This window comes from Homarus americanus, unplaced genomic scaffold (genome assembly GCF_018991925.1).
Source record: "Homarus americanus isolate GMGI-L3 unplaced genomic scaffold, GMGI_Hamer_2.0 scaffold23617, whole genome shotgun sequence".
Taxonomy (NCBI): domain Eukaryota; kingdom Metazoa; phylum Arthropoda; class Malacostraca; order Decapoda; family Nephropidae; genus Homarus; species Homarus americanus.
In genome coordinates, this window is record NW_024720711.1 from 4,536,499 (window position 1) to 4,549,719 (window position 13,221).

Below are 13,221 nucleotides of genomic sequence, written 5' to 3' on the forward strand. Positions count from 1 at the left end.
AGCCGGTGGCTGAAAATATACAGACTTACATTTAATTTAGACCTAATGATATAATATGCATTGAATACATTTACAGGGCTGTGCAGTACATAAATCAGGAGTTGTTTATTATTTTAACAATAGATGGGATGGTGCTGTTCTTATATCTACCGGTGCGGGCTCTTATGGGTTGAATTTTGTTGTAGTGGTGGACTGCGCGAGTTGGGTGGGGGGCTGCAGGAGGTGGCGATGGCGAGGGTGGTGCAGTAGTCCACGGCCAAACCTTTCCAGTGCTTGGTGGTGGAGGTCACTGAGGGATGGCATTTCCAGGGTGGAGAGAGCGTTGGTGTAGCCGGAGTATTCTGCGCCGAGCATGATTCTGCAGGCCCTTTTCTGTACCTTCTCTAGCTGACGTTGTTGGGTGGAGTTGAGAGAAGACGACCAGGCTGGTGACGCATACGTTAGTTTGGGGAGAATAAAGGCGTTTTAGATGGTCCTCAGCTCTGGCGTGGGTGTCCCAAGTGACCTAAGTCTTCGTAGCATGTAGAGACGGTACGAGGCTGCCTTGACTGTGTTATTTACATGGGCCTTTCAGTCAAGTTTGTTGTCTATAGTTACACCCAGGAGTTTGGCAGACTGCACCAGCTGGAGAGGATGGGCACCCACTGTATGTTCACCTCGCAAGCGAGCGGACCCGGGTTCGATCCCCGGGCAGTTTAAAACTATGGGCAAGTTTCTTAACGCCATTTGCCTCTGTCTACCCAACAGTAATTGGGAACCTGGATGTTAATCGATTTGCGGATCGTGTTCCGGGGTAATGGTTAGCCAGTGCAGTTGGCGAGTTGTCCGGTCTTCTCGGACTATTCCTTGACACTGAGTAATGCAACTCGTTAACTCGGGGTGTGGTTGTTGTGTTGGCGACAGCTTCTACACCTTAAACAAATTCACGCCTAGGTGGCCCTTGGGCCCGCCATCCTCGTTACACGAGGGGCAACCATTATATTATATTATATTACAGGTGTAGACACTGTGAAAGGAGGGAGGCCACTGTCACTAGGTGTAGACACAGTGTGAAGGGAGGGAGGCCACTGTCACCAGGTGTAGACACAGTGTGAAGGGAGGGAGGCCACTGTCACTAGGTGTAGACAAAAAGTGATGGGAGGGAGGCCACTGTCACTAGGTGTAGACACAGTGTGAAGGGAGGAAGTCACTTGTTGTAGACCACCTTACAGTGTCTCGCGGCTGTGACGTCATACATTGCTTATATTTCTACATATTACATGTTGACTTGGGAGGCTCTAGTTAGTGTTAGTATAATATTACCGCCTGCTATATTCTATGTATAACTGTATTTATAATTGTGTGTGCACTGTATATATGTAAGTACTGTATTATACAATTTGTGTTGACCGTAACAAGTGTTAGTAACGGTGTGTTGTGTTTGACAGGAACTGAAGCTGCTGACGGAGACCCTCAAGATCCGGCCTGAGTACTGCTGCCTCGAGGGCGAGAAAGATGTTAATAGGCGCAAGAACCGATACAAGGACATCCTACCATGTGAGTACTGTACTGTCTCTTGTGTCATAGTGCCGTGTTAGTAATGTCTCAGGTGTTTTGTCTCACTTCCTTGTGTGTGAAAATTTTGTGTCTCACTGTGTGTGTGTGTAGGTGTGTCAGTTCAGTTCGATGTCTGAATTAAGAAGAATAGAATTATGTGTACATATGAAAATCTAGTGAGAACTGAATATACACACAGAGAGAGAGAGAGAGAGAGAGAGAGAGAGAGAGAGAGAGAGAGAGAGAGAGATGACCTACTTCCTCCAGGCATTGTTGTTTACATTTACAAGGCTCCAACGTTGCCATGTCTTAAAAAAACAAAGGTAAAAGTATCAGCCAGTGTAAGCATTTATGGGGTTCATGGGTCGTGAGTTTTAAGCTTAGTCCGTGAACAGGAAAGACACGTCATGTTTGGTTGGTTGGTTGACAGGCTGGCTCGTTGGTTGCACAGTTGACTAGGTAGTTAGTTGGGTGGATTGTTAGTTAGTTGGCTGGTTGACTGACTGGCTGGCTGCTTGATTGGTTAACAGGCTGGTTGGTTGACAGGCTGGCTGGTTGGTTGGTTGGCTTGGTCTTGACACCACTACCACCATCTTGGCTAGCTACCGCCGCTGTCGTGTCTTTGAACAAGCTTCTAAATCGGTGCCATATTTTTCTTGGCTACGCAGACAACACATGTGTGGGGCCGGCGGGGCGTGTGTGTAGTGGAGGTGGATGGCACATCTCTTTCACGCTTTGATATTGTTTACGGATATACCTCATCCCCTCCCCCTCTCTCCCATCCCCCTTCCCCTTCCCCCTTCTCTCACCCACTTCCAACACCCCATACATCCCCTTCTCTTACCCCCTCCCCTCCATCCACTCCCCTCCCCTCCATTCACTCCCCTCCCCTCCATCCACTCCCCTCCCCTCCATCCACTCCCCTCCCTCCCTCCATCCCCCCCCGCCTCCAGTCCCACACCTGTGTGATATACTGAAGTGATCTGTGTGTGTAGGTATGGTTGTGGACGTGGTGGGTGGGTGTGTTTTGATGTGTGTGTGGTTGTGGGCGTGGTGAGTGTGTGTGTGTGTGGTTGTGGTGGGGGTAGGGTGAGGTGTGTGTGTGGTTGTAGGCGTGGTGGGTGGGTGTTTTGATGTGTGTGTGGTTGTGGGCGTGGTGGGGGTGTGTGTGTGGTTGTAGGCGTGGTGAGTGGGTGTTTTGATGTGTGTGTGGTTGTGGGCGTGGTGTGTGTGTGTGTGTGGTTGTGGTGGGGTGGGGGTGTGTGTGTGGTTGTGTGGTGGGGTGGGTGTGTGTGTGTGGTTGTAGGCGTGGTGGGTGGGTGTGGCTGTGTGGAGAGAGAGAGAGAGTTTTAATACCAGTTGTACATATGAATCTTGCTCTCATCAACTCACTGATAATGGTGACCTGACCCCCCCCACCCAGGTAAATTAGGGAGCGCCCTTATAGACTTACCTTGCAGCACAACAGTGTGGTGGTAATGACTGTTGGTTAGGTCAGGTCTGGTTAGGTTAGGATTATATATCTAGGAAACTGAACCTTATATACAGTTTGTCTATATTACCTTGAAGTAGATCTGACACCTTTGTTCGCATCCGAGGCTAGTTGTTGTGGATCTCGTGTGACCTGTGATGATGTTGATGATGGTAATAATGATAGAGATGATGATGATGGTAATAATGATAGAGATGATGATGATGGTAATAATGATAGATATGATGATGATGATAATAATAATAATGATAAATATGAAGATGGTAATAGTGATGATGAAGATGATGATAGTAATAATGACAATAATGATAGTAATAATGACGATAAAGATGATGATAATAATAAAAATAACATCACAATGAGAAAGATCACTCGGGTTATTAAGATCACTCACTAGCCGGCCATGAAAAAGAGACATTTGAATTTAATCTGGCGTTCCCTGGTGTTAGTGCCAAGAGCCGCAGCAGGGTTTGGCTGGCACCGGTGGCACTCTGGGGGTAATTACTGCTTCGTCTGGGGTCTATAGCTGCTTTGTGTCTGGCACCTGTAAGGGGGGGGGGTGCATGATGGTGGAAGTGTTTGAAGGCTACGACCATAAATAGATGTATGGGTGGATAGATGGATGGATATATGGATGTATGGGTGGATAGATGGATGGATATATGGGTGGATAGATGGATGGATATATGGGTGGATAGATGGATGTATGGGTGGATAGATGGATGGATATATGGATGTATGGGTGGATAGATGTATAGATGTATGGGTGGATAGATGGATGTATGGGTGGATAGATGGATGGATATATGGATGTATGGGTAGATAGATTGATGGGTATATAGGTGAATGATTAGACGGACGGATAAATCGATGGATAGGTGGATGGTATATACATAGATAAGTGGATGGGTGGACGGATAAATGAACTGATAGACAGATAGAATTAAGAATAAATAAAAAAACAAAACAAAATATAATTCCTTAACCACATATTATAACCAACCAAACGTATAAACAAATGACTAAAACGAGTGGCTATTTTTTCCCCTTTAAACTATAACAAGGACGAGTCATTGAACAATTAGGTGAGGAGAGAGAGAGAGAGAGAGAGAGAGAGATGTCCCGATTTATATTATTCTCTCTCTCTCTCTCTCTCTCTCTCTCTCTCTCTCTCTCACACACACACACACACACATAAAAGCTGTTATTATTAGACTCAGAGATGTCAACAGTGAGGGTGAGAGTTAAAAAAAATAAAGGTGAGACGGGACTTCATAGGTGAATAAATTAGGACTAGCGGTGGCATAGGTGAGGGGTGGATTGAGTGGTGGGGGAGGGGGGGGGTTGAGAATGGTGAGAGGTGGGTTTTGGGTGGTGGGTCATGGGTTGTGGGTGGTGGGTCATGTGCAGGAGGAGAGGAGCGTCGGGAGGGAGGGGGAATCATTGTGTTGCCTCGGGTGATCCTCTCAACTAAAGTGTGATGGTGGTTGTGAAGACGTGAGCAAAGTGTATAGTGAATATTCCATCTCGGTTTAACTCTTTCCTGTTGCTTTCTGCACCTATCTTACTTTTATCTCTTTATTATTTCCTTTCTTTCTTCTTCCTTCTTTTGAGGTGTGTATACCCCTTTCAATACAGTGAGACAGAGAGAGAGAGGGGGGGGGGATACAGTGAACAGAAATACAGTTTGTTTGTAATGGGGCGGTCGAGTCTGTGGCATTACAGTGAACGACCAAGATGCTGATGGAATGTAAGACAATTTGGGGGTGTTGACGTTGACCTGTGTGTGTTGCGTGAAGCTGATGAAAGTGGTAGGTAGGTTGTGTTGCACGGTGTGACGGGGGGTGATTAGCTGGACCAGGTGTGTGGGGTGTGTGTTCAGCTGGACCAGGTGTGTGGGATGTGTGTTCAGCTGGACCAGGTGTGTGGGGGTGTGTGTTCAGCTGGACCAGGTGTGTGGGATGTGTGTTCAGCTAAACCAGGTGTGGGGGTGTGTGATCAGCTGGACCAGGTGTGGGGTGTGTGATCAGCTGGACCAGTGTGTTCCAGCTGGACCGGTGTGGGGCGTGTGTTCAGCTGGACCAGGTGTGTAGGGTGTGTGATCAGCTGCACCAAGTGTGAGAGCTGTGTGATCAGCTAGGCCAGGTGTGTAAGGTGTGTGATCAACTTGGCCAGGTGTGTTGGGTGTGTGATCAGCTGGACCAGGTGTAAACAAGGAGACACACACCTGCCATCTTTTGCCAGGGTTAGATTTATTTAAAGCCTTTGAGCTGGTGGGTAATGGAGGCGCCGACATCACTGGCACTTCCGCCTTGCTGTGGTGGTGGTGGTTGTGATGCAGTTGTTGGGGGTGACTCAGAAACTTGTCTTGCTATGGTGGTTGGTTAAAGTCGTCCCTATTGCTCTGGTGGGTGTGGTGTTGCTGTGGTGAAGGTTATAGTGGTTGTGGTGTTGCTGTGGTGAAGGTTATAGTGGTTGTGGTGTTGCTGTGGTGAAGGTTTTAATGGTCGTGGTGTTGCTGTGGTGAAGGTTATAGTGGTTGTGGTGTTGCTGTGGTGAAGGTTATAGTGGGTTGTGGTGTTGCTGTGGTGAAGGCTATGGTGGGTTGTGGTGTTGCTGTGGTGGAGATTTTATTGGTTGTGGTGTTAGTGTGGTCAAGGTTACAGTGGTTGTGGTGTTGCTGTGGTGAAGGTTATAGTGGTTGTGGTGAAGGTTTTAATGGTCGTGGTGTTGCTGTGGTGAAGGTTATAGTGGTTGTGGTGTTGCTGTGGTGAAGGTTATAGTGGTTGTGGTGTTGTTGTGGTGAAGGTTATGTTGGTTGTGGTTTTGCTGTGGTGAAGATTTTAATGGTTGTGGTGTTTCTGTGGTGAATTCACTTAAATCTCTCCACTTTCAGACTTCTAACTTACTTACATGGTTTACTGCCTGTGAATTAACCCTTACTTAAATCCAAATACTTAACTAGACGCCATATTTACTTTAATCTTTCCTCGTGGCTGAACTGAACGAGATACAATAAGGAACTAAAATCTCGTAGTGTTTTCAAACCCGTCACTTAAATCTTACTTAAGTGAGGTGTCTACTGTCTCTATAAAATTGTGGTTGAAGCTTCACTCACTTACACTTAATTGAGATTGAGCTCCAAGTTACTTATAAATGTAGCTGTAGTGGGTACCAGAGTCACTTACTTGCAACTTGCCATATGAATTTGTTGATCTCTGTTGTGTGGTAGTGTGTGTGTGTGGGGGGGTGTGGTAGTGGAAGGGGGTTAGTGTGTGTGGTGTGGTAGTGTATGTGTCCGGAATGTCAGTGTGGCAGGTGTTAAGTGTGTGTGGGGGGGTGTTGGGGACACATATTTAGGAGTCATTTGAGGTACGGATATTAGAAGACAGATGTTACTGTTATAGGTAAGAAAACTCATATGGCAGATGTTTTAGGAATACATATGTAGTAAATAAAGCATCAGGTCACATACGAAAAGTAAATATACTTATTAGTAGGTGTTAAGGACAGGTAATGCCCTCTAGTTAATTAGGACGCAGATATCAGGGTGATTACAGGTGTTTAGGGACAGATGTTTGGGGTGAACCGAAGACGTAGGTTTAGTGTGGTGAGAGGTGAGAGTGTGGTGAGAGTCATGGGAGGGAGTGAAGCTGCCTCTCACGTAATAAGGTTACTGAGGAGAAAAGTTTAATAATGATCTGGGAGTTGCTGCTGTGTCTTCCCCCAGTGTTGTGTTACCTTGACCCAGAGTGCAGGGGAGAGGGAAGAAAAGGGAGGTAGAAAGAGGGAAAGAGTCAGAATGAGGGGAGGGGAAGAGGAGGGGGGACAGAGAGAGAGGTGGGCAGAAGGGAGGAAAATTCCGGAGAGAGAGAAGAGGAGAACAAAGAGAGACATCTTAATTCATTGCGTCTCAGCACTTCCCTTCTCTTGTCTGTCTCCCCCCTCCCTCTCTCTCTTCCCTCCTTCCCCCTCTTCCACCCCCCTCCCTCTTCCCCCCCTCCTCTTCCCCTCCTCTTCCCCTCCCTCTTCCCCCTCCCTCTTCCCCTCTCCACCCCTCGTTCTTCCTCCTTTCCTGTCCCCTCTTTAGCTGCCTCTTCTGTCCCTCTTCCCCCTCACCCAGCCACACCTCCTCCCTCTTCCCCTCTACCACCGCCTTCTCCACTTCCCCTCTCTCCACCCCCTTTTCCCTCTTCCCTCTCTTCCCCTCGTCGTCCAACATACCCTCCTTGCGCCGCAGTGTCTTGCTCGGCTAGACGCAACCCAGTAACATCTGTATCAAATTGCTCCAATTCCCTCCCACAGAGGAAGTGTTGCCTGTGAGCACTGTTGGTCGCATCCTTAAGGAAGCTACCCTCAGCAGGAAAGACATAAAGTAGAGAGCTGTTTATTTCCTGTCCAGGCAACTATCTCGTGTATCTCACACACACACACACACACACACACACACACACACACACACACACACACACACCTCGCAGCGGATACGTACTGTACACTGGACGAATCTTAATCTAGGGGTAGGGTTAGCTGTACACTGTGATGTTACGACACAGTAGTTGGTGAGGACAAGTTAGTCTCCTCGACAGTGACCTACTCTTGACTCGATCCCAGTAGTGTGCGTATAAGAAGCTGAGGTTTGGTTGTTGATACTGTTGGGAGTATGTGGTCTACCCTAGGCCTGGTCGCGTTGCATGTAGACTCTTGTAGGCTCCCCCCCCCCCTCCCTCCTCATTTCAGCCTCAGTCGTCACCATCATGTCGTCACTTCGTGGGTAACTAAGCCTCATAGTTACAGACCGTTTTGGCACTTGATACGGTATTATTATGGACGTATTGCTGCCCTGATCTAATCACACACAAGCACTCCTCCTTATGATCACGTGTTCATCCTTGACTCTCTCTTCACCATGCTGACGTAATCAGTGGCACTGGCGCTCTCACCCATTCATCAACTAAGTCTAAGAAGGCCAGCATGAACGTCTCATGTGTCGTTCTCAGGCGGGTGTACTGTTGTGCCCTCCGCCCCACCTTCCACTACAGTAGAGTCAAGAGGTATACCTGCGTCTTCCTGGGACACACCTGAAAATCTCTTAATCATGCTTCACTCTGGAGGTGTTGTCCTGAAGGTGTCGTAAAAAAAAAGTAGAGAGATAAAGAATTAATTTATGTTAAGGTTGTGTTACATCAAAGCGGGGAGGACGTCAGTGAGTGTCTCGATTGAGTGACGTCCATCCTACCCCCAGCCATCCCTCCAGCCAACCCCCCTGCCACCACCCAAGCCACCACCCCCAAGTCCACCACCCAGCCACCACCCAAGCCACCACCCCAAGCCACCACCCCAAATCACCCCACCCCAGCCACCACCCCAAGCCACCACCCCAAACCACCACACCCCAAGCCACCACCCCAAGCCACCACCCCAAGCCACCACCCCAAGCCACCACCCCCCAAATCACCCACCCCCCAGAGTCACCACCCCAGCCACCACCCCCAAGCCACCACCCCCAAATCCCACCCCCAAGTCACCACCCCAAGCCACCACCCCCCAAGCCACCACCCCCAAGCCACCACCCCCAAGCCACCACCAGCTACCGAACATATCTATCTACAACCACACATGCCGGGTGATAGATAACTTGTTCCTCCAGGTTGCTGCTGGCATCTCTCAAGCCACCATGATGCACTACTGCTACTTTAATAGGACCGTTTTAAAGAGTCTTGTTAATACGTTACTTTTTCCCTTAACCACCAGGCCATGTAGGGGAAGGTGAAGGTGGCATGAAAAAGAGGAGGGAGTGGGGGAAGGAAGGAGGAAAGAAGTAAGAAGAGAGAGGGAAGAAGAGTGAGTAGAACAAGATATAGAAGGAGGGAGGGAGAGGGAAGGAGGAAGGAGGGTCTAAGGATAGAGAAGAAGGGAGTAAGAAGACAGAGGGAAGGAGGGTGGGGTGGGAGTGAGAAGGGAAGGAGCAGTGAGTGAGAGGAGAAAGGGATGTGTAAGAGAGGGAAGGAGTAAGAAGAGAGAGAGAGGAGGGGAGTGAGTGAGTGAGGTAGAGAGGGTCTAATTGATAGGTCTCAGGTAACAGTGCTGTTGTCTGGCTGTACCTATGGTCCCCCCTCTTACCCTCCCTGTTGCTCGTGTGTCTCTCTCTCTCTCTCTCTCTCTCTCTCTCTCTAGTAAATCACTGTCTGTGTGTAGTGTAGGTTTAATGGTGGTGATTGAAAGGTGATGGTGGTAGGGTAATGGTGATGATGGTGGCAGGGCATTACAGTGTGGAAGGCGTCTTATACCCAAATGCCAAGTGGTGCCCGGTGATGCCAAGCTCTCAACCACCCTGACCTTGATGGGAGAGAGGCTGGGGTAGTGGGTAGGTGGTGGGATAGAGGGATAGGGTAGAAGAAGCAGAAGAATGAAATTGGAGAAGATATGGAAAGGGGTAGGAAGGAATGAGGGAAAGAGAGGAAAAATGGTGATAATGGGGAAGGGAGAGGTGGAGGAGAGGGAAAGGTGGGAGAGGCTAGGAGAGGGTGAAGGGAGGAGAAGGATAGAAGAGAGGAAGGAAGGAAGGAAGGGCTGAAAGAGATGAACTGAGAAGGAAAGAGGAAGTGGGTGAGAAGGAATAGAGAGGGGTGGAAGGCGTGAGAAGGAAGGGAGAGAGAGGGAGTGGATCTAGTTGATAGTAAAAGCAAACACACTACATATGGTTAACCTCCACACTCCCCACCACCCTGCTTGTTACTCACACCACCACACACCACACTTATGGTGCGACTAGTGGTGCACATGAGCCTCACACCGCCACACACGACATTTATGGTGGACACATGACTAGCGGTACACATGAGCCTCATACCACCACACACGACTCCTATGGTGCACAGATGAATACTGGTGCACACATGACTCGTTAGATCAACAGTGTACGTAGCTCTATTAGCTTAGGTGACTTGACTTGACACTTTGCAGACCAGTGAATCATTAAATTTGCCTGTGTGTGTGTGTGTGTGTGACACGACTCCTATGGTGCACAGATGAATACTGGTGCACACATGACTCGTTAGATCAACAGTGTACGTAGCTCTATTAGCTTAGGTGACTTGACTTGACACTTTGCAGACCAGTGAATCATTAAATTTGCCTGTGTGTGTGTGTGTGTAATAATATGTATGTGTGTATGTATGTAATAATAATAATATGTAATAATATGTGTATGTATGTAATAATATGTATGTATGTATGTATATGTATGTATGTATGTGTATGTATGTATGTATGTATGTATGTATGTATGTGTGTGTGTGTGTGTGTGCCATGCTGTGTGTGTATGTGTATGTGTGTGTGTAGCCCAGCCTGTGGCATGGCCATGGTGTGTGTGTGTGTGTGTGTGTGTGTGTGGCTGTGTGTGTGTGTGTGTGTGTGTGTGTGTGTGTGTGTGTGTAATAATAAATAATAATAATAATAATAATTGACGGTTTATTGAAAAAGTTCTGCAGCCCGAAGGCTGAAAATATACATTGGACATAAATGACTTATTACATACATTGGTGGTTTAACAAAAGCCTTCATTAGAGAAAGGTAAAGGAACATACAGTGAACATACAGATTATTGTAGGTGTTGAACAGCAAACTCGTAGTGTAGTAACTCCCTCCCAGATGGTGTTAGGAGGGACCTCACGTGGTGTAGTAGTTCCCTCACAGATGTTATGAGGGGCCTCACGTGGTGTAGTAATTCCCTCACAGATGGTGTTATGAGGGACCTCACGTGGTGTAGTAATTCCCTCACAGATGGTGTTATGAGGGGCCTCACGTGGTGTAGTAATTCCCTCACAGATGGTGTTATGAGGGACCTGACGTGGTGTAGTAACTCCTTCACATATGGTGTTATGAGGGACCTGACGTGGTGTAGTAATTCCCTCACATATGGTGTTATATGAGTGAGGTGTGGTCCCAGGCCTTCCTATCGTAGACGGATTAACACATCGCTGGTTGTTGTTGGGGTCTCACGGGCCGTTATCACTGGGTACCTGGGACCTCACTGTGTGAAGGTTAACTTGGAATTTTGACTTCATTTGCTGTGAGTTGTTCTCACTGACTTAGCACTGTGTGTGTGTGTGTGTGTGTGTGTGTGTGTGTGTGTGTGTGTGTGTGTGTGTGTGTGTGTGTGTGTGTGTGTCAGTCACCCCAGAAGAGTAGACATTTTATGACTGGTAAACACATGTGCCGTTGTGTGGCAGTCGTGAGTTCAGGGGTGCCAACCAGAGTGCCACCCAGGTAGTTGAAAACATGGTACTTACTACGATGTTGCATTGATTCTCTCTCTCTCTCTGCGTAATGAATTTATATTGTACCAGCTGCTGGTAATGGTGTAGGAATGTACACACGTACGTCCATTAAGTCTCCCCCCACACAGCTATTTTCTTTCGGTCTGATACACTAGTTTGCTTACCTTAGAAAAAACAAACTACCCTATCTATAACGTCACAAAATTTCAATATCGTACCAATGACGTCAGGCAGGTAAAGAGACCGCAACCTCCGTGACGTCACAAAGACAAACACACCGCCGTCAATAACACTGGCGAACCATTAGCCATTATTAACTGTGACGTCACGAGGGTAAACATATCAAACCTTATGACGTCACGAGGGTAAACAAACCAATCCGGGTTGAAGCCTTTGACTGAGTTTACCCCCCACACATCCCCATCCCCCCACCCCCCCTCAACCCCACCTCATCGACTATTTCCTCCGCTACCTACACCTTCCCCCCTCCCTTCCACCTACCCTTCTCTTTCTCATACCCTCACTTCCCCCTCCCCCCTCCCCTTTCATTCACTCCCACTCAACAGGTCCTGGTGGAGTGTGTTTACATAATGAATGACGCCACTGTGTGTGTGTGTGTGTGTGAGCGGGGCTTTAATTCTGGCCCTCAAGTGTCAGGTCAAGGGCCGAGTTTCATATTTTTAAGTGGTTTAAGTGTTTTTTTTTTAAGTAATTCATAAAGTATTGTAAAGTGTTGTGGATGTGATGCTTTTTTTTATAAGTAAGGTGTAAACTTCAGTCTTCTATAAGTGTCGTAAGTAATGGTGTATATGGGGGAATTTATTCTAGCTGTTGAACGTTATACAGGGTGAGTGAGAGGGCAGGCGGTGAGTCTCAATATAAACTGTGTGTGTGTGTGTATCTCCTCTGTATGTATTTTATATATGTGTATGTTGTGTATTTTTCTATGATGTATGTTGTGTAGTATGTATGGTGTATGTTGTGCAGTATGTATAGTGTATGTTGTGTAGTATGTATGGTGTATGTTGTGTAGTATGTATAGTGTATGTTGTGTAGTATGTATAGTGTATGTTGTGTAGTATGTATAGTGTATGTTGTGTAGTATGTATAGTGTATGTTGTGTAGTATGTATGGTGTATGTTGTGTAGTATGTATGGTGTATGTTGTGTAGTATGTATGGTGTATGTTGTGTAGTATGTATGGTGTATGTTGTGTAGTATGTATAGTGTATGTTGTGTAGTATGTATAGTGTATGTTGTGTAGTATGTATGGTGTTTGTTGTGTAGTATGTATGGTGTATGTTGTGTAGTATGTATGGTGTATGTTGTGTAGTATGTATAGTGTATGTTGTGTAGTATGTATAGTGTATGTTGTGTAGTATGTATGGTGTATATGTTGTGTAGTACGTATAGTGTTTGTTGTGTATTATGTATGATATACTTTTAGTGTGCAGGGCTTCGGAAAATCACTCGTACGCTCGCCCATGACAAGTTGAAAGTCCTAAGTTGGCGTTAAATTTTATGTTTACTCCCCCGCCGGACGTGTGGTAATTTTGCCGCATGAGAAAGTGAAAGTTTTTAACATTGTTTAGCTATAAAGAAAAAAATGAATGGTGTATGATGTACATTGTGTATGGTGTGTTGTGTAGTATGTATGGTGTATGTTGGGTAGTATGTATGGTGTATATGGTGTATGGTATATGATAACGACAGGATTATGCGTATATACAGTTTAAACTCTTAATAATTACAGTATATCTCGCCCTCCCTGTATAAATAATCACAAAAATACAACTTTTGCCTTGATTTTTTTTTTCCTCTTCACATAATTCATTCAGCTATTTAGGATAACGTCACATTGACCCGCCTTGACCTTAGACTAGAGAGGCTTCATTGACCAGTGTGGTTATTG

General features: G+C 46.7%; 1 protein-coding gene across 4 annotated transcripts in view; it reads left to right on the forward strand.

Moving 5' to 3' along the window:
• Positions 1–13,221, forward strand: part of LOC121860757 (mucin-17-like) — a 145,558-nt gene that overhangs the window by 18,860 nt on the left and 113,477 nt on the right. For all 4 annotated transcript variants that reach the window (XM_042358104.1, XM_042358105.1, XM_042358106.1 and 1 more), the window contains exon 2: positions 1,428–1,536. In XM_042358104.1, the coding sequence (XP_042214038.1) occupies positions 1,428–1,536 (109 nt within the window). The remainder of the gene's footprint in view (positions 1–1,427; positions 1,537–13,221) is intronic.